Genomic DNA, 21,692 nt, shown 5'->3' with positions numbered 1-21,692 from the left:
AACTACCCTCACAGCTGTATCCCATAAGGTCTTATGCTTCAGGGTTGGACCTGATTTCAGGATGACTTGGAAAGCCTTTCGCTGAACCTTGAGGAGAACTCTCAGCCAGGCACTTCAGAGAAGGGATGATAAAGTTCAGGAAAATGGTGTCACTAGTTATCCATGTCCATTTTCAGGTATTCAGTCATCTCAGTTCTATGAGATTTTATATTAAGCTGTAGTTTTCTTTTCTTTTTTTTTCCACTGAGACAATTGGGATTAAGTGACTTGTCCAGGGTTACACAGCCAGGAAGTGTTAGGTATCTGAGGCCGGATTTGAACTCAGGTCCTCCTGACTTTAGGGCTAGCGCTCTATCCACTGCAGCACCTAACTGCCCTGTAAGCTGTCGTTTTCTAATGGGAATGTCTAACACATATGCGAGACTCATAGATTACTTTCTTTGCTTCATCCCATGGGGGATCTCTCTCTTCCTGTCTGACTGTGTTTTATGTACCCTATTGGGGTTGCCTTTGACTGTTTCAGAACTAAATTATTTGTGACCTAGTCTGTGTGGATTGTTAGGGAGAAGAGGGGTGCTCTTGTGTTAGTCAAGCAACCAGCTGTTTAGTGATCTGTGAGGAGGATTCAAAATCTCGTTTGAAAAAGCAATCTGACATTCTGCTTTTACTTGAGAATAGGTAGGAGCAGAGGCAGTAGAGTGCAAACAAGAGCTGATTTTGGGTGTCTTGAGCTCTACTTTCCTTTGATACCAACTCACCAGAGGCAAATCACTTAACCTCTTAGTGCTCAAAATTCTTAAATACAGTGTCTAGCATATAGTAGGCACTTAATAAATGCTTGGTTTCTCCCTCTCATTCCTCCCTGTCAATTCTGAAAAACACTATAGCAGCAGAATGGTTGCCAGTCAGGACTGGTAGAAAGGGTTTCCTAATGAGGGAATGCCTTATTCCAACGAAATCAAAGATTTAAGCCTCTTGTCACCTTCCTCCCACCTGCTCAAAAAAAGAAAGGAGGAGAGAAGGGAGGAAAGAAAGAAAGGAGGAAAGAAAGAAAGAAACTGAAAATAGAAAAAGTAAACTAGTTGACTATGACCATGCTCCTGCAAGGTCCGTCTTGTGTAGTGGATAGAGTGCTGTACTTGAAATCAGAATGACCTAGGGTCAATCTCAACCCTATGGCCACACACTCTTTTAGTATCTGTTTGTTTGAAAAATAAATCATAGGGCCAGTTATATTACTCAGTGAATAGAATGCTGAGCCTGGAGTCAGGAAGGCCTGAGTTTAAATTTGGCCTCAGACACTTATTAGTAGTACGATCCTGGGAAAATCACTAAATCTTGTTTGCCTCAGTTTCCTTATCTGTAAAATGAGCCCAAAATGGAAATGGCAAACCACTCCAATATCTCTGCCAAAAAAATCCCAAGAGGAACCAGGAAGAGTTAGATGTGACTAAAATGAATGAATAACAACAATAAATTAAGGCACACAATACTTTAGTACTTAATTTATAGGGGCTGCTCTGAAAAACAAATACATGTAAAGTACTTTGAAAACTTTGAAGCCATCAGTTAATCAGACAGTTAGAAGAACCTAGAGAGAGCAGTGTCATGAAGACCTAGAGAGAAGACAGTGTATGGGAGTAGAAAACAAGTAACCAACAGAAGTGTCAAAAAGGAAGAAAACTGAGGAAAATTTTAGACTGCACAATTAAGATGTTTGGAAGCCAGACTGCAGACTGTTGAAGTGAATTAGTGGTGAGAAAGTAGAGGCATGGATCAGTTATTAATAACCAATTAATAACAAAAATAATAAATATTAGTAATATTTTTTCTGTGAAACCTTTCTTCACCATTGAGTACTGATTTTGGAGTAGAAGACTACAATTCAAATATAGCCTCAGCTATTTGTTTAGTCTTGATTTCGCTTAATTTCAATGGGTCTCAGTTTTCTAATCTCTGAAATGAATTTAGATCATACTCTTCTAGTTTAAATCTACTATATGGTTCTGTCATTTAAGATTCTCCAACCTATTATTATATTTCTTTCCTTTGAATGTCTGCTGTACTTTGTTGCCTATAATAACCATCTGGCCCTTGTCATATAGTGTACCTTGCTACTTCCCTTGAATTTTGTCTTGCATTAAAACTTTTATCATGTAAATGTTATATTCTCCTTATTTCCACTGTAAGCTCCCCAGAGGAAGAAGTGTCTTATACCTCTTTTTATCCTTCTGTATCTTGAAAATCACAGAATTTCAATATTTCATTTTTGATTTAAATTTTGATATTCAATATCAAAACAAAAGATATTTATCAAAGGATTTAATGGGAACAGTATTCCTTGTGAAAATAAAGCAGCACCATCCTTGGACTGATAATGTGGAACAAATTTGACCAGGCCTTAGATTTAGCTTTAGGCATGTCAGGTTTCTCTCTAAAGAAAAATACAACAATCATCCCTTAACCTCTGCAGTGTTATGAGCTCGCTGAATTTTCTTTAATATACTGCTCTTTCCTGACCTTAGAGTTAATATTGCATTTTGAGCATCATTGATATTTAATGCTGGCAGAAAGCTGAGATAATTTTGTTCATACCAGTTTTTCCACCATTTTGCAATTGAAGAAATTAAGCCCTTAAGATCACAAAAAGTTAATGTAAACTTGGTACTCAGCTTGGGTCTTCTGACTTCTAATCTTTTAGTTTTCTTGACCATATAATTTTATTTTATTTTTGAGGCATATTCAAATATTCAGACTTCCTAGTCTTTTATTAGCTATGAACTAGTGCTTGAATAAACCTTAAAGATCATTGAATCCAACCCACTTGAATCCACTTGAGGTCCAAGGCATATGGGACATCTAAGTGGTAGAATGGGTAGAGCCTGGAATGAGGAAGATATGGTCTCAGATATTTATTAGTTGTATGGCAACCTGGGCAAGTTATTTGACTCTGCTTGCCTCAGTTTCCTCATCTGTAAAATAAGCTGGAAAAGGAAATGACAAACTACCGCAGTAGAAGGCCAAGAAAGCCCCAGTTGAAGTCATAAAGAGTAAGATAAAAATCAAGTAACTGAACAACAACCAGGACATATAAATGATCTGTCCAAGATTTTGCAGCTAGGTGATAAAAGACCTAGTTCTGTAACAGATCTCCCAATGCCCTATTCAGGGCTTTTCAATTGGTGGTCAGTGGTGCAGTCAATAGGAACTCAGGAAGATCTGAGTTCAGATGCAGCCTCAGATACATACCAGCTATGTTTCCCTGTGCAAGTCACTGAAGTTTTAAGAGCCTCAACTATAAAATGGGGATAATAATAGCCCCCATTTCCCTGGGGCTGTTTAGAGCATAAAATGAATTACAAAAATGAGCCCTTTGTAAACCTCAAAGTATTATATAATTGCATATTTTCTTATTTGTATAATTATTTTCTGCCATGTTATGCTGCCTGCTATGGAATATTCATTTTCTATACTTTCCACATATGGAAAGACTAAGTAAAAATCTAGGTAGAGCAGGGAGTTCCGTGACCTCCCTAAGTAGCTTATGATTGTGAAACTGTGCTAGGACAGCAAGCCCAAACACAGAGAAAGGAAGAATGAGGAACACTTTCTAAGACTGTCTCCAATGAACCAGGGATTTGAGAAGTACTGCTTGTAGAGACACATGAAAAGGAATTTTGAAAATGCCTCAAAAGGTATTAGCCTACATATCCACATTGAGAAGGATAAATGAAATGTGGCAGGGAGAGAAAGTTTGGAAAATATGATTAGTGGTTTTATTTAAAGGGCCTGTCAGACACTTCAGGGTTTCACAAAGGAGTTCTGGTACAACCTTCAAGTAGAGGGCCATTTCTATGGCAACCGGTTCCTGCCCCTTGTTTTGAAAGAGAGGAAGATGCAACTATCACCTCACAGAACTGACAGGTAAAATAGCCCACTGTTTCCACTGATAAAACACTGGCAGACTTGCAATTAGCACCAAATAATTAGTCCTCAGACGAGACCTTTTTCTACAGGCTCTTCAAAGACATCTGGGTATCTATGTTTTTTCTAATTGGAACCAGGAATTCTAGTCTAGGATCTCCTACTGATTCACTGGGTAACTTTGGGCAAGACACGTAGCTTCTCAGAGTCTCAGTTTTTTCATGTATAAAATAAAGATTCTAAGATCTCCAAGGTCCTTTCCAATTCTGACATTCTATGGATTTATGATTCTCTTTTCACATTAGGGAGACGTTTCAGGGACAGAACAGAACATCAGAAGAATTATATGGACAAATCTATTCAATCTTTGGAAATGGGATCTTTGCTGATAACCTTTACATACGATGATGAAAAATAAATATTTATTATTTATATCATTTTTATATGACACGTATAAGTGGCATTTATATGGGACTTTAGGGTTTGAAAAGCATTTTACAAATATTATCTCATTTTATCCTCACCATAACCCTGAGAGAAGTAGGTGCTCTTATTGGTGCCAGCATTTTTTGGAGGTGGGCTACTTTCTTGCTGGCCATATTACATTCTTTCCTGATTGATGGGTTGTGGGGAAGGAGACATTATTACTGCTTAGATATCTTATAAGCATTGCCTACCATTATTTTTATTCTTTAATTACTCTATGAATATAGAGTATATATCCCATTTAACATGGTAGTTCTAATACTTCTTGACTATGTCCCTTTCAAGTTCCTTTTACTTTTTTCAGTATAGTAAGTGATTCAGTGGCCCTTGCCTTTTTTTCTTAGACAATATATGTTAATATATATCTTTCTCAAAATTTAAGAAAATGGTTTACTTCTAAAAGAGGTCTTCAATGCCTTGAATATCAGTAAATAATATAGCTCAAGAGCTCCCATTTCAGAATTAATTGAGCACCAGAGCCAAAGCTATTATCTTTTTATAGTGGTCTCTTCTATTCTCTCTTTATAGTGGTCTCTTCTATTCTCTTTTTATAGTGGTTTCTTTACTACCACCCATCATACTCTCAAAATTATGTTTCTATGTGCTTTTACATTCTACATTTCCTTTTCAATAACTCCAGGCTTCTTTGTAATAATCCTTAAAAAAAGTTTTCTTTCTTATTGACAGGAGTTTTCAAGTATACCATTACTAGTGGCTCCATTCAGTGGCTACCAGAATTAATTTATCTTACTTCAGGGCTCTGTTTGTTCAGCAATCATGTTTTCCATAAATCCACAGAGAAGTCCAAACTATTAGAGCCGCATTAAATCAGAAATTGGATCCTCTCAAACCTGAGTTTCATCAAATCTAAATAATATGTAACTATAGACTCTCAAAGAGACAAAATTCATACTAAATCAGTATATTAAAATCACTGCTGCAATTTTTTTTAAAGGACAATGGAGATCGTGTAAGCACACATTTAAAATACGCTTTTAGAGAGAACTCCAAGTATTCCTTTTGAGAATTACAAACATTTGTATGGAGGGAATATTTATCACAGTTATCTCAAGCAGTTTTTTTTTTTTTTTTTAGCACTTCTACCCCTTCACCCAAGTTAATTTCTAAGATTTATTCTGACTTTTGATGGAAAATTCTTAACTTTAACCTAGTAACTTAATTATCATTTCAGTGAACCTATATCTTGGACAGTAGGTCTTTATAGCTCATTCTTGAGAGTAAGAATCGCTGAAAGCCTCATTGGAAAGTACTTGTCAGGATAATAAACATTTATATTTTCTTTTTCAGAGTGGAAAACGGAATTCTCTCCTCCACACCTCAAGACTCTTGGGATTAGCTCTCTCCTGCTACAAATTATCAGCTTGGTCCTTTCTATACTAGAGTGTTTTTTTAGCCCAATGTGTTTCTTCAAGTGTTGTGACCTTATCCTGTAGCAAACAAGCCCAGCTTGGTACTTCATTTTGAGTACCTCATTTGGAGCTGGAAGGACTCCTTTTCAGCATTACTTTTCAGAAGAATTGTGACCTTTGACAGACCACTTAACCTTCCCTAAGCCTCCATTTCCTCATTTATGAAATGAAGAGTTGGGCTACATGCCAATAAGACCCCTTCCAGCTCTGACATTCTCTGATGCTGAGCCCTAACAATTTTCAGGCTGCATTAATTTGACTAGTTCCCATTAGGAAGTCAGCTTCCTAGGGATGCCCAAGTGAAATCCAACAAATAGGTTTTCCCTTTAAACCCACCTTTCTTACCTCCAGGGCTACTATTTTCCATTTTCCACATCTAGATACCTCTGAGATTCTCCTACTGGGAAACTAAATCCCTGAGGGTAGTAGGTAGGAATGTCTAAATTCAACTTTATTGTAGTAGAATATGTTCATGATGTACCGATTTGGTTGATCTGTATTGCCAACACAAAGTTATCAGATTCATATAGTGGAAAGAACAATCAATGGATTTGGAGTACAAAAAAATAGAGCTTTAAATCTCATCTCTGTTGTTTCCTGCATGAGTGACCTTGAAAAATCAATCAAGCCCTCTTAAGCCTCTGTTTCCTCAATTATAATATGAAAGCAGTATAGCACTAGCTGATCTCCAAGTACTTTTCTAGCTCAAAAATCCTATGATTGTTAATACATTTGTTAATTGTCTGGGTTTTGGGTTGTGTCATATAATGAAGCGATGATCAGCCCTAAATGACCACCATGGTATTCATTAGAGAAGACTTATAGGAGAACCATAAGAATTGTTACTCAGAGGACTTAAAATAAAGAACATTTTACTCTTTAATTCTACCTAGCTCTGGACCTCCTTTTGGATGAGGTAGCTCACAAATGCTAATCAACTATAACAAAAGCGACAGAGTGAATTTAATAAATGGGTTCTTGTGGGTTGGAGACATACTATTTCCTTGGGTTATGGGATGAAAGAACTCTACATGCCTTTAATGTATATGAAGAGGAGGTGGTGGGAGATTTCTGGTGTGGGAATTCCTTCCATCAGCATCGATTGCAACTCCTCTACTGCTTATAGATAAGACTGAGGGAATTAGTTACTTGAGGTATTCAGAGAATAGATGGAGTTTGAATTCAGATCTTTTAAATCCAAACCTAACATTAGCATAGATTGTGTCTCAATGTATATAATTACACTTTGAAAAATTATAAAGTACTGTACAAATACAATACGAGGTTTTTTGTTTACTTTGGAAAATAATTTCAAAGATTTCACTTTCACTGGCTTCCAGCATTCTCTTGGGTGCTTTCTCTCCAGGAATTTATGCCCTAGGCTACGAAAATAGTCTGTATTGCTGGGATCAGATATCTGTAGTATTTCTTGCCAGCTTATTAAGGAATACCAACCTGACCTGGAGGTGGTAGGGGAAGGGATTGTAGAAAAGAAAGGGATGCAAAGAATGGAAATTTTCTCCTGTAAGTGGGATCCTGCAGTGTGGTAGAAAGATAAGAGGGAGAAACAGAGAGCATATTCTTGTAAGGTGATGGGAAAAAGTCTGACAGAAGAGTACAGAGAGGTACATCACCCTTCTTGTTTTAAAAAACAAGAAACTGTAGCCTATGCCAAGGCTGTTTACTGGTCAACTGTTTATATGATTCTCTTTCCCCATATACAGCTAAATTGGCCTTAATGGAATGTAAGTTACTTAAAGACAGGGACCTGCAAAAATTCTGTGTCCACAATGCTTGACACATAAAAAGTGCTTAATAAATAATGTGAAATACGATTATAGCATAGTGAGGTGCTACATTTTGTAATCCCAGGTACTGAGTGGCTGAGTTGAATGGATAACTTAGGCTCTAGAGTTCTGAATTGCAGTAGACTAAGTCAGATGGCACAGGGTACAGAATGTTGCTCTTAGAGTCAGGAAGACTTGAGTTCAAAATGTGGCCCCTGTCACTTATTAGTGTGTGATCCTGCTTAAGTCACTTAACTGCTGTCTGTCTCAGTTTCTTCAATTGTAAAATATCTCCATTTTACAGGGACAATAACAGTACCTACCTTTTAGAGATTGTTGTGAGGATCAATAAGGTAATATAACTGAGAACTTATGGTGTGTCATTAGTAATTGGTTTGTATAACTATCTTATATACCTATATATCAAGTACTGTGTAAAAATTTCTCAGGTGAAATGGGGTTGTGAGTGGCAAAAATTTAGGAAGCTCTGTTATATACTTATAGTGGAGAAGCTACACACAGAAGATGCTTAATAAATACCTATTTCCTTTCTTCCAATTGGGTATCCACAAGGCAGGGATGGGGACAGGGGAAATGATACAATGTGAAATTAGTAAGAAGGGAACAAACTGGTTGAAATTCCCTTGCTGATTAGAGTGAGATCAGATCAGTGAATAGTCCCTGTACTTCCAGCCTCCATGAAAGCAGGAGAGCTAGTCTTTAAAAAAAAAAAGAAATTTTGAATCTCTCAAGCTTGAGACCTTGTATTATTCTATGTCTTTGAGGGTTACCTTTCTTTGTCTTAATAATTCATTCTCATACAGTACTTTAAGATTGAAAAACACTTTACTCACAACACCACTACAGGGTAAGTCCTAGTATTTTTCCATTTTATACATGAGGAATATGGAGCTTAAAGAGGTGATGACTTTTTTTAGGACCAAATAATTAGTAATTATAGAAGACTGAATTTGAACTCAGGTCTCCTTGACTCTAAATCTAGCATTTTACTTGATTGATTGTGCTACCTTTCTCCTTCTACCTATAAGATGGATTTTGTTTTAAAAAGTTAATTTTCAGATTCTGGAAATATGAAATAACTTTTTTGAGAAAACTCCACTTTTGCCTTTGGGTAATCAGAGGACAGAAAATTTTATGGAAATTATTTCTTTATTCATCTTTCCCTAGTTGAGGTAGCTTATGTATGTGGTGACTGATCTTCTTTTGTCCCTGATGATTATTGCTCCTTTTAACCAAAAATTAAAAAGCACATACACACACACACATGCATGCACACATTCACACAAATCTTGTAACTCAACCCTCGAGCCAGGATGAAATTAAAGAATGAGCTTATCAATTTCCTTTACTACTAGATACTTCTTTCCTGTGTTTCGAGATGAAAATGTTGACTACAAATGGGCCAGACAGTCAATCCTCTTCCCATATGACATAGCCTGAGAAATAGTGATTGAAGGAATTTTGAATTCTGCTCTATAACAACTAAGAATGAGAATAAAAGAGAGAACGTCTCCTCCAGCACTTGAAGTAAACTGCACAAAAGTGGAATAGGGATAAATGGAGCTTACATCTTACTCATCACAAAAGGAAAAAGCTTTCTGAGATAATGTGCCAGGCATTTATCAACAATGGCCCCAACTCTCTGGATTAAAATAAGCCAGGTAGTATGTCTGTGTCAGATTTAGCAGGGATTTTTCTAATTGTGCTTCTGAAAACCTTGGGCATCATATACAAAGAACATAAATCTAGAACCAAGAATCATAGAAATTCAGAGTGGGGAAGGACTTTAGAGTTCATTTAATTTAATCCTATCATTTTATACATGAGGAAAGAAAAGCCCAGAGAGGCAACATGACCTGTGACATGGGAAGTTAGCGATTGAAATGACTATGTGTGTTACTTGTGTGTGAGTGCAGAAAGTACAAAGGAAAAGTCATGGCATCGACAGGACTTCATTTGGCAGGAGAGCAATAGCAGTTGGAGAGGTCGAGAGGAGGGTAATAGAAAAGGACACTTTAGTGAGTTTGGAAGGAAGGAAGAGATTCTACAAGGAGACGTGAGGCAGGTGTTCCAGGCATGGGAAAGAGCCTATGCAGAGGCATGGAGAAGAGAGAATGCATATTGTGTATGGCCAATAGAGAGCAAAGCAGTTTAACCTGCATGAGATTGAGTGATGTGATACCAGGGAGAAGGCTGTAGTCAGGCTAAGAAAAAGGCTTTAAAAGCCAAACAGACAAATTTGGTTTTCAAATCCTATGAAAAGAGATGGAGAAGTATTTGTATAGTAACTAAGATGTGCTAGGTGCTGTACTAAATGCCTCACTTCTTCTCTACCTTTCCTTTCCCTCTCTCCCTCCCTTCTTCCTTCCTTCCCCTCTTTCCCTCTTTCCCTCCCTCTCTCCCTCCCTCCCTTCTTCCTTCCTTCCTTCCTTCCTTCCTTCCTTCCTTCCTTCCTTCCTTCCTTCCTTCCTTCCTTCCTTCCTTCCTTCCTTCCTTCCTTCCTTCCTTCCTTCCTTCCTTCCTTTCTCCCTCCCTTTCCTTTCCTTTCCTTTCCTTTCCTTTCCTTTCCTTCCTTCCTTCCTTCCTTCCTTCCTTCCTTCCTTCCTTCCTTCCCCCCTTCCTTCCCCCCTTCCTTCCCCCCTCCCCCCTTCCCCCCTTCCCTTCCCTTCCTTTCTTCCTTCCTTCCCCCTTTCTTCCTTCCCCCCTTCCCTTCCTTTCTTCCTTCCTCCCTCCCTCCCTCCCTCCTTCCTTCCCTCCTTCTTTCCCCCCTTCCTTCCCTCCTTCCCTATCACATAAGCAATTATATACAGAATAGACTAGAGAGAAGAGAGAATGGGGTCTTGGAGATCAAGTAGAAGATTATTACAACAGGAAATGTGAGAAATGATAAGGTCTTGAACTAATAGCATGTTGACCTCACGAGTGGAGAACAGGGTGTCAATGTGAGATATTGTGAAGGTAGAAGCAATAAAATTCAGTAACTGATTGAATCTGAGGGAAAGGAAAGAACCCAGAATCATTCTGGTGGTGGACACAGAGGACTGGAAGGACTATGATGCTCCCAGCAGATAAATGAAAAGTCCTACAGTTGGATTGAGGAAAAAAAAATCAATTGCATAATATAGGATTGGAGACATGTGACAAGTTACAAGTCTGTATGAAAATGATCTGGGGTTTTTATTTGATTTCATGCTCTGCATCAATAAGTAGTGAGACAAAACATAAGTAAAATTAAAACAGTTTTAGGTTTCATAAAAAGATACAAATGAGTTAGAATAAGGACAGTTTAGCATTGCTTGTAGCAATGGGTGGAAATTAGGCAGATGTAGGAAGAGTGTAAAGAAACATCTTACTAATATTTATTTTCCAAAAGGAGAATGGGCTGTCTTGGGAGATGGCTTTTCATGATCAGATATCATACAGGAGAGGCTGGATAACCCTTAAAGAGGTCATTTCCATTCAGGCACGGTTTAGACTGGATTAGAGAAACTCCAAGGTTACTTGTGAGACAGCTAAATAGTATAATGGTTAGAGCTTGATCTTGGAGTCAGGAAGTTTCATCTTCCTGAGATTGAATATAGCCCTAGACACTCACTAGTTGTATGAACCTGGACAAGTCACTTCACCCTGTTTGCTTCAGTTTCCTCATGTGTAAAATGAGCTGGAGAAGGAAATGGCAAACTATTCTAGTATCTTTGTCAAGAAAATCCTAAGTGGGGTCACAAAGAATAAGACATAACTGAACAACAAAAAAGTATTAGATAAAACAAGGAAGTTCCTTCTGGCTCCAATACTCCCAAGTTCTGTCAATATGTGAATTATACTTAACGGTCTCCAGTCACAGCTTGCAGCACCATGTTTAGGCTCTCCAGGATTTCCTCTTCAACTTCAACTTGATCTTTGTTTCCAAAGAGTTTGAGACCCTCCAGGTGTTGGCTAAGAGAATCTAGTTCAAAAATGAGAAAAAGTCAGTTCAAAAGTTCCTGAGGATATCTCTCCTGAGCTTTTCAGAAAACTAGGGCCAGATTATGACATAATTGTCAAGTTGGCAGCATTTATCCACCTTCCCATATTTTTTCCCCTTCTCCCATTTCCTTTTAATCCTTTCATCAGTTTTCTCCACTGTTCTTAGGCTTCCTGATCCTTATGACTCAATCATACTATAGTGTGAGTTAGAGTTCAATATTAATATTTTACAATATTAAACAGAACCCAAAGGGAGAATGATATATAACAGTGAAGAGCAAAATTGCTGGCACTGTGTAATCAGTATGAGCAAATATATTTAGGTCATGGATATAGTCCTGGAACTCTTTAAATGTTACTGTGTAAGTGGCTGCCTACTCTGTATATTTGTAAAATTAGATCTTCCTCATTTAGATTTACAGTATTTAGACATAGAAAGGACTTAAGATCTAACCTAATTCCTTTCATTTTACAGAAGAAGAAACAGGAGAGAATTTGATTTAGAGAGTTTGAAGAGCCAGAGTATTTGAGTCAGTCTCCCCAAAATCACAGTTACTAAGCAGAAGAAATAGGATTTGAACTGAAGTCCTTCATACTGAGAGCAGCTGAATGGTGCAATAGAATGCTGGGCCTGGACTCAGGAAGGGCCGAGTTCAAATATGACATTAGAGGTGGACTAGTTGTGTGATCTTGGGCATCACTTAACCCTGTCTGCCTCAGTTTCCTCATCTATAAAATGAGTTGGAGAAGAAAATGGCAAACCGTTCCAACATCTTTGCCAAGAAAAACCCCAGATGACATTGTGAAGAATCAGAAATGACAAAAAATGACTGAATGACAACAATCTTTGATACTATACTCCCTGCTAAGATGCAGTACAAGAAACTCTAAGCCACTTAGAGCAACAGGCTATCAGCCTAGAATAAATCTAAGGAGTCAAGGTTTAGTGCTGCTAACTGGCTATGTGACCTTGGGCAATTATAGCCCCTCCATAGGTCTGTGTTTCCTCATCTTTTAAATGAAAGGGTCGCCCGAAATGATCTATAAAGTACCTCCTAGCTATGACAGCCTGTAAAAAGCACTGGAGGTGGGAGAAGCAAGAGGAGGACTGAGCATCTGCAGCTAAAAAGCCCCCAAGAATAGGTCAGTCAGGGGTCAGTGAGACAGTGTTCCATTCTAGTCCCGGTTTCCTTAATGAGCCCAATTCATTATGACCTAGAAAATCACTTTACTCTTGTATCTCATCAGATTGTAACTGCATTAGGAGATTTTAAATTAAGTTTCTAAGGTTTGAAAGTGAGAAGGCAACAAAACGGAGGCTTCACTTGGATGAGCTGGTTCTGTATGTAGAGCATACAGGCTGGCTAGGCAGAGGACCAGGACAATGGTTATTAACCATCCAGATGTGGGGGATTTCTCCAGGGGCTGATCAGCAGAATTACACCATATGCATAATGACGCTTCTAGTCCTTGAAAGGACTCCATATGGTGAGAGTCCGGCCCATTATCAAATTACAACTCACACTCCCTGAGCAAGGGGAGGAAAGTGTTGTTTTCCTCAGGAGAAAGTGGCCTGGGGCCTAGACTGCAAATGCGTTGGAGGAGGGAATGGGGCAAGAAACCCCTACCTTGAAATCTGACTCTAATTCAAAATGTCAGACCATTTCCTATTCTTTCTGTCCACCTTTTCAACTTTCCTTGATAAGGCTTTGCTTTTTGGACATGTAACCTGGAGTCCTAAAATCAATCATTGAACAAGCATTTATTGAATGTTCAAGGCATTGTGGGAGACCCTGGAGTCCAGGGAAGCACATTCATTGGAGAGCACTGGGCTTTAGGGAAAAGGTCTGTCAAAAAATATATCGTCCACTACCTCTCTTCTCATCACCCCGTCTATCATTTATATCCACATGAAATTAGATTGAAATGAAATTTGAGAGTAAATGGACTTGGAAGAGAATGTAGAAAAAATTAGGAAATCTGTTTAGGGTAGAGCAGGAACCTAGGAACTAGCACCTTCTTTCTCTGGTGTGTTTTCATGATGGTAAGAAGCTCAGGTTGATATCTCTCTCTCTCTCTCTCTCTCTCTCTCTCTCTCTCTCTCTCTCTCTCTGTCTGTTTCTCTCTCTCTGTCTCTCAATCTCTGTCTGACTGTCTCTTTCTGTCTCTCTGTTTCTGTCTCTCTCTCTGTCTTTCTCTCTCTCTCTCTCTCTCTTACACACACAGACTATATATATATATATATATTTATAGATATATATAAATGTATGTATATATATATTTAAATTTCTTGTCTTAACACCAGCAGTCAGACACCTCACTGGGGATGCCTTTTCAGTCATTACTGTAAAGGTGATTAAAAAGTATGGGGCCCAAATTTGCTGTATCCTGGGATGATTTTTCATATAAAGTGTGATTTTTGTCTTTAGGAAATATAGGAAATATAGTATTCCTGGAATAAAAGCTGAGGTTGGAATTTGGAGACCAGGGTTCAAATCTGAGCTCTAGGACTTTAGCTGTGTGTGACTAGGTGCATGTGGGCAATCTCTTTGAACTTAGTCTTTTTCTTTATTTGTAAAAAGGAGACATTAGACCTTGTTCAACATAGTTCTAGAGGTTGCTGAGTTCCTTTTTTTTCAATGCTTTGTAACCTGTAAAGCCTTACAGAAATATGATTTGTCCTTGTCTTACTTCGGGGGGGTGGGGGAAGTCATGCACATTTCAAAAGATAATTAGCAACTCAAGGCAATATGTGTTAAGTGCCCAATTAGAGGTGAGGATTCTAGATGGTCAAGGGAGAGCACTGAGAGCTGGGAAAGGTAATAAGGCCTTCGTGGAGAGGGTGAGATGAGCCAGACTTTGAAGGCTATTAAAATTGGGCGAATTCCTATTTACATGACAGGTGATTTAAGAGTGAATAGAGAAAAATGAACTATGAAGCATTAAAATCCTTGTAAGTACTGATGATCATTATATGATAATTTGATATTCTGGGTCCACTGTCAATAGGAAAAGTGCTTCAAGGAAGAGATGCAGCTGCATTGAGCCTTTCCTACTTTTACTAAGTCTCCTACTTGCCAGCCAATGGAATGGGATCAGAAGAGGAGCTTATGGCCATCGTACCAACATGTAACTGATTTGTATAAAGAATGAGTTCCTGATGTGGGCCTCCTTAGTCCTAAGGGGATAGGAGAGATGGTGATCATTACCCCTTTCTCTTTGATACTTGTGCTGAATAAAACTTTAGAGCATGTGTTCTCAGACCAGAGCACTTGAGTATGAATCTATTTGTGTTCCTTTTGGTCTACATGACCTTCTAAAGAACATTATGTAACGTTATGAGCTTTCTTACAGATAAAATGAAGGATCTATTCCAACTTGCATCTCCTATGATCCTGTTCTCTTTTTTCATTCTTTTTTTCCATTTCCACTGAAGGTGAATACAGGTGAACATTTGAAAAAGTTCCTGACTACCTGAGCAGGATGTGGCTAAAGTTAACTTCTGATCGTAAGTTAAGTCCAAAGAGTAAAGGCTTGTAGGAATGTGAAGGCTGTGGGGGATATCCTTCACTTCCAATAAGTTCATTTATCAATTTAACCATCTAGGAGAAGAGACTTTTGGGGAGAGTTGCTCATTGTCTTCAAATATTTAAAGGGAGAGCAGTTATGTCAAAGAGTGGTTAGCCGTAAAGAACAGAACTAAAAATTTATTAAGTGGGAGTTACAAATAGGTAGATTGTGGTTAGAAATGGCTCTCTAGCAAGTAGTCTAGTCTACATTTGAAATGGATTGCCCCAAGAGCTAATGAATTTCTCAACATTAGAAATCTTTGACTGCAGGGTAGATGACCATTTGTCAGGAAAGTTTAGAGGGGATTCAGGCTGCAGTTGGGGGTTGACTTCTCAACTCTCACAGTCACAAACTCTCAGTCATTGATTCTATGATTAGAATGATGGAAATTTCAGGATACATAGAGCAGTTTGGTGGGAGAGATAATTTGTATATCTTTTGGCTCTTCATACTACAAATGATCACATTGCACAAGACTGATAAGACCCATATGTTCCTCAGCCCAAGTACTCATATATTTTCATGAGATGAAGGTCATTTAGCTCCAGATCAATTTCTTTTCTTTATTTCTATTGTATTTATTTATTTAAACCTCAAATACAAAATAGAAAAAATAGAAAAAGGAAAAAAAGGGAAAAAATAATGTTATGTACAGAGCAGAAGAGACTTCAAAATATATAACATTAAATTTCCATCTAAAGAAATTACATATAATAATAGAAGGTGTATCCAGAACTGTCCTCTTTTTGCTTCCTTGTTGGTTTTCTTTTGTTCTCTGAAGCACATTTCTTATTTTATCCTTTTCCCCCCTTTCCTTCCCACCATCTCTACTTCAAAGACAGTAATTAAGCATGGACACATCTACATTCACATCCATACACCCACATCCATATACATCTATACACATACATGCACTCATACATATTTGCCTATGTACACATATGCAAAACATGCATTTATACATATGCATATACAATACATCTAAAAGAATATTAATATAGTGGGCATGTAATATTTCTCTCTTTTGATTTAAACTCTTTAAAACTTTGACAGGGTCAGTTTCATCTGACCTCTTGGAAATTCATCCTAGAAAGAAAAAGATGCTCCTTATGTCAGGTCTGGAACTAATGTAGAAACTTCAAGGAAACAATACTCAGTTATAATCAGGCATATGACTGTACACTAATAACGTCCCCATCTCACAATTTCCTTATGTCCTTTGCTGACTCCTATTAGCACACTACTTAATAGAATTGGGTTTAAACTTCTACTTTGATATTCAAAGTTCTTCACAATTAGCACCACTCAACTTTTCCAGCTTCATGTCTAACTTCTTCTCTGTACATATTATCTATGTATGCAGGTTGTAATACTGGGACATACCATGAGAATTCTTGCCTTTGTCCTTTCATGCATGTTATTCTCTGCCTGGAATTCCTGTCTTTAGAAATTCTACCCCCTCTTCTAGTCACTAATGAATTTCCACTTATTCCTTGAAGTTTTCATCCTACCACATCAAGTGGAAGCATTCTCTCTTTCTGAATCATAGCACTCCAAGGGGACCTCAGAACTACCACTTAGCCACTGGGAAGGTAGGGCATTCACTGTTGGCTTTAACCCAGTAGTGGGTAGCAGAGGATCTTTTAAGAAGATAAGGATTTCTGATGGGGAAATTTCAGATAAAAGAGCATAGGAATTGAGGGAACATCAATCCATTTTTCAACAAGCAATTACTTGATTTGTCATTGTAATCAAGGAACTTATAGCTAAACTTTCAGAGAGAAATCTGGTTTCTTTATTCGGGTGGAGTAAATGCCAAGTCCAAGGAGAAGAAGAAAAAGCTGGAATTGACGACATTGCTCACACCCAGTCATGATAGGTCATATTATTAACCAGAAAGCCCTCTAAGTCAGTAACAAGACCACTGCCTCATTTGGTTTAGATGGACTTGAATATGGTTTTTCACTTTAACTATTTTGTATACTCTTCTATACTATCATGTAGAGAACTGGAACTCTGAAGAGGTGTACTTGAATCTAACATATCAGAGCACTTAAGGCTAATTACCTACTCAAGGTGAGATAATGGTTCTATAAGCATATACTTCTGGTAATGTGATGGCTCTCCTCAAGACTGGAGCTTGCTGAATGTGTGGTGATGAGGTAATTGTAGGTAAGCATTGGAGGGCTGAGGGAGAGACATCAGAGTCTCTCAGCCACAGTATTGCTAAGAAGAAAAGACTTCAGGCTCCAGACTCCATAGTCCAGGATCCATCTTTATTGAACCTCGTGGCAGCTTACCTGCCTCCTTCACTTTTCCTCCTTAAGACCAAGGACTTTCACTGATCCTGAGGCCCTCCAGAGAGCTAGCCCAGACATTATACTATCACATTCTTTGAACACTTAGTATATGTTGCTTAGTATTACTGCTTTTCTTTTTCTGTGTTTCCAATTAGGTTGTAATCTGTATCAAAGCCAGAGATCTTATAATTATAATAATTCATATTATTTCATTTGATCTTCAGAACACTCCTATGAGATATATAGTTATCCTTACCACATCATAGGGGATAGGGCTGTAACACTCCCTCAATCTGGTAAATTTTTTTTGCCTTTCATTCATACTAGAGAAGAAGTAATTTTTTTTTCTTTTTTTTCTATGGAGTGTTTACAGTATTTTATTGTAAAATTTGCATTGCTATTACACAATTGTATATATATATACATATATATACACATATAAACATATACATATATATGTATGTATGTGTATGTATATGTGTGTGTGTATGTGTGTGAATTTCTGAGTTTCTATGTCATCTGCTGGCCTTTATGTATCATCTGCAGCTTCCATAAAACTCTTTTAAAATTCTTATTTAATTTCTTATGCTGACCCGTGATATATGGAAATTAAGATGGGGAAAGTTATGATGAGGCAGGGATAACTGTATTGTGCTGGTATAATTATATCCATTTTACAGTTGAGGAAACTGAGATTTGGAGTGCTTAAATGACCTGCCCAAAGTTATAGTTTGAATATAGAATATCATCACTGGATAAATTCATTCTGGAGATTATCTAGCACAGCCTACTCATTTTACAGTAAAAAGAACCTGAGTTCTAGAAAGACGAATCTCTTTACTCCAAAATAAACTGCAAGTGAATATGAGAAGTGACTTTACCTATTTTTCTAAATAGAAGGACACACCACATACACATTATTATTATGCCCATTTTGCAGATGAAGAAACAGACTTGCTGTTTAAATGACTTGAAATATCTCTATGGTAGTCATGTGATGAGACCTATCTAGTTAGGCTCCTAGTTTCCTCTTTTTATGTACTTATGTCTTTTTCAATATAAGTCTATGTCACCACTTGTGTACATATAAAATACACATACAAATATATATGATTCCTGCATTTCTTTTATTATACATTGTGAAGATTAAATGTGATAATATTTACAAAATGCTTAACACAGTTCTTAGCACATGGTAGGTGCTTAATAAATGCTTTTCTCATATTTTCCCTCACTTTTTTCCTCACCATCAGTTAGTAGTGACTCACTGTATGTAGCTGTTAAGATTCTGACTTTGGAATGAGATTAGAAGATAGGGATAGACTTGGTGACAATTAGATCCCAAGAACAAGTTCTACAGTGGGGAAAATCTTTCAGTGCTGTGAGGGAAAGAATGACCAAATGACATCCAGATGAAAAACAATGGAATCTTAGTTGAGATGGGAATACAGTTGGGAACATGGCACAGTACCTTGGAGAGCATGAGGTTCAATGTCAAGGGAATTCATCTTTTGCAATATTAAAGCTAAGTTGGTTGCTTATTCTCTTGCCCCCCTCCATAACCAATCTTGTATATTGGTGGTATCCAGAGAAAAGACCCAATAAGAATGGAAGGGAATAAAAGCCAGGCAAGAATCATTAGAATGTCTGATGTAATGGAAAGAGCATGGCACTGGTAATCTGACAATCCAGGTTTTAGATTGTATTTTGCCACAGCTTTATTATATGAAGCTGGACTAGTCATTTAACTCGACTGAGCTTTGGTTTTCTCCTCTGTTAAAGGAGTACAATAACATCTGTCCTGTTTGCTTGATTGGTTTGTTGTATATCCCAAATGAAATAATGTATTTAATTGTTCAGGAAGAAAGTGCAAGGTAGGGATTAGACTACTAGATTTGGAGTCTAAAATACAGTTTGTATCCCGTCTCAGAAACTTATTAGCTATGTAAATCTGGGCAAATCATTTAATTTCTATGAACTTCAGTTTGCTCATCTATAAAATGGGAATCATAATAGAAATTAATCAGAGGGCTGCTAACATATATAATTGGATAATATATGTAAAATGTCTTATAAGATATTAAAATGCTTAAAACACTTTTATAAATATTGTTTCATTATTTTATCATTAAAATCTCATTATCGTCTAGCTGGCCAGACTCTTGCTGGGTTTAGTCAAAGTTTGAATTGGGGCCCATTTTTTGAGGTAAAAATTTTCTATGCTCTTTTCTCCATGCCTTTTAGATACCATAGTATTTTCCTGCTACTTTCTCTCCTGAAACACAGTCATAAGAAATGGGGTTAATAAGTTTTTCATACGAAGGTGGTAGCAACATTCTCCCTTCCTAGAGATATTTGCATTTTAAAAGAGGAACCTTGAGTTTACATTGCTTAAACCAAAGGGACAGCCCACAAATCATAGAATTTAGGTATTGACAAGGGAAATAGTTTTTGCTCACAGATCATTCTAATCATGTGTATGAAAATGCTTCTTCTACTTGTCAGTAAGGTCAGCTCCAGTCCAGCCTTAATATAGGAGACTGAAAGTAGACTACAAGTAGAAGAGTCACATTGAAAATGTCCAGAAAAGCATTTTTGTCATTTGAAGTCTGATGGGGGAAAAACATTGGGAAGTGCTTAGCTTTAGAGCTGACCTGGTCGCTTTTTGTTTTGATGACATGTGGCTTTTTTTAAAAATGAGATTACGGGCAGGAGGAAAGTGATAATGAGTCCAGGGAGCATTCTTCTTAGAATTCTCCCCTTGCCTTGTTTCTTGTAATCAGTGAAAAAGGTGTTATTTCTAGGCAATCCTTTTTGCCATGTGAGCCAACAGATCAATCTGCTCTCAGAGTAAACATTACACAGTGCTTATTAGTCTATAAATAGAATTCATGCAAGAGACTTGAAAAATTGACCAAGACCTTTATTTTACAGATGAGGAAACAGAGGCCTAGTGGAGTAGAGGCAACATAGTGATAGAATTGGGATTAGGATCCAGGCCCTCTAACCCCTAATCCAAAATTATTTCTACTATATTTGAAGTGCAGGGAATCGAAGTGATTTTCACTCTAGGAACAATATTATTCTTTGTCTTTGCTATGAAGAATCCTGACACACTATAGGAGAGTGTACATGTAATTCAGATTCAGAAGTGTACATGTAATTGAGAAAGTTCCATACAAACTGAAGCTGAAATTCATGTCATACTTGTGCTATAATATAACTTTTAAAAAGAAGTGATATAATGAAAAAAAAACAATAAAAACAAAACCCAACTTGGGTTTGAGTCTCAAACTTTACCTCTAACTAGCTGTGTGATTTTGGCCAAGTTGATTGCCATCCCTGAGCTTCTGTTTTCTTATCTGTAAAAAGAGGAAGGTGGGCAGGAAGTTGCTTTCTGATAAATTTCCCACATTCTTCTAATATTCTGTGATTCTAAGAATTCAGGGATGTTAGTAGTTAGGATTTAGATTTAGAGTGAGAGTGTGAATGATCTATTGTGATGCTGGTCTCATGCTTGGGTCTATAAAGTATTTTCTTCCACTCTTTATGTTTGACTGTTATAAATATTCTTTGGTGCTGATATGGTTTAAAATAGGTCATAATCCCAGATTTTCTATTCAAATTGGGTGGACTTCAGAGGAGCTTTTGTGACAGTAGGTGATAGGAATGACAAACCGCCATGTCCCCTGATTTACAAGAATCCCAAGGGGCCTTTTTCTAGATCTATTGATTGAGTCAATTGAAATATATCTTTGTCAGTCTTATGAAGGGATATATCTAGGTAGTAGTCTTGTTCCCCCCTTTTTGTTTCGGGTTCTTGACAGTGAAAGCCTACCCTGCTTGACTTGCTATCCTATGACTTAGTGATGGGTGCTTATCTACACTATCTTATTTATTACCCTAGGTATTGACCCTGGAGACCCTGGAGGCAGCTTTCTTAAATTTTGGAGCTGCAAGAAATGAGTGGGTTTGGTCCTCTGCCCTGGTCCTTTGCCTGCCCATATCCTTTCTGAGCCTGTTAGCCGCCTAAGCTCCCTTCAAAGGGAGTGCTGAATGCCTATACCATCTGTTGGTTGTCACTAGGCCTGGCATTGGCTCCTTGGAAATTGTGTACAGGACATTCTGTCTAGCTAGAAAAGGCTTGGGACAAACCTTGATCCAGCAGAGCTGCTGTGTGAGGATATGGATGCCCTAATGCTGTTATC

General features: G+C 37.6%; 1 protein-coding gene across 2 annotated transcripts in view; it reads right to left on the bottom strand.

Moving 5' to 3' along the window:
• The window catches only part of LOC100928151 (rap1 GTPase-GDP dissociation stimulator 1-like), a 74,693-nt gene that overhangs the window by 31,774 nt on the left and 21,227 nt on the right, over nt 1-21,692 (bottom strand). For both annotated transcript variants that reach the window (XM_023494345.2, XM_031956362.1), the window contains exon 4: nt 11,478-11,594. In XM_023494345.2, coding sequence (XP_023350113.1) covers nt 11,478-11,594 — 117 coding nt within the window. The remainder of the gene's footprint in view (nt 1-11,477; nt 11,595-21,692) is intronic.

Source organism: Sarcophilus harrisii, chromosome 2 (genome assembly GCF_902635505.1).
Source record: "Sarcophilus harrisii chromosome 2, mSarHar1.11, whole genome shotgun sequence".
In the NCBI taxonomy this organism is placed as follows: Eukaryota; Metazoa; Chordata; class Mammalia; order Dasyuromorphia; family Dasyuridae; genus Sarcophilus; species Sarcophilus harrisii.
This window is presented reverse-complemented; position numbering and strand designations above follow the sequence as displayed.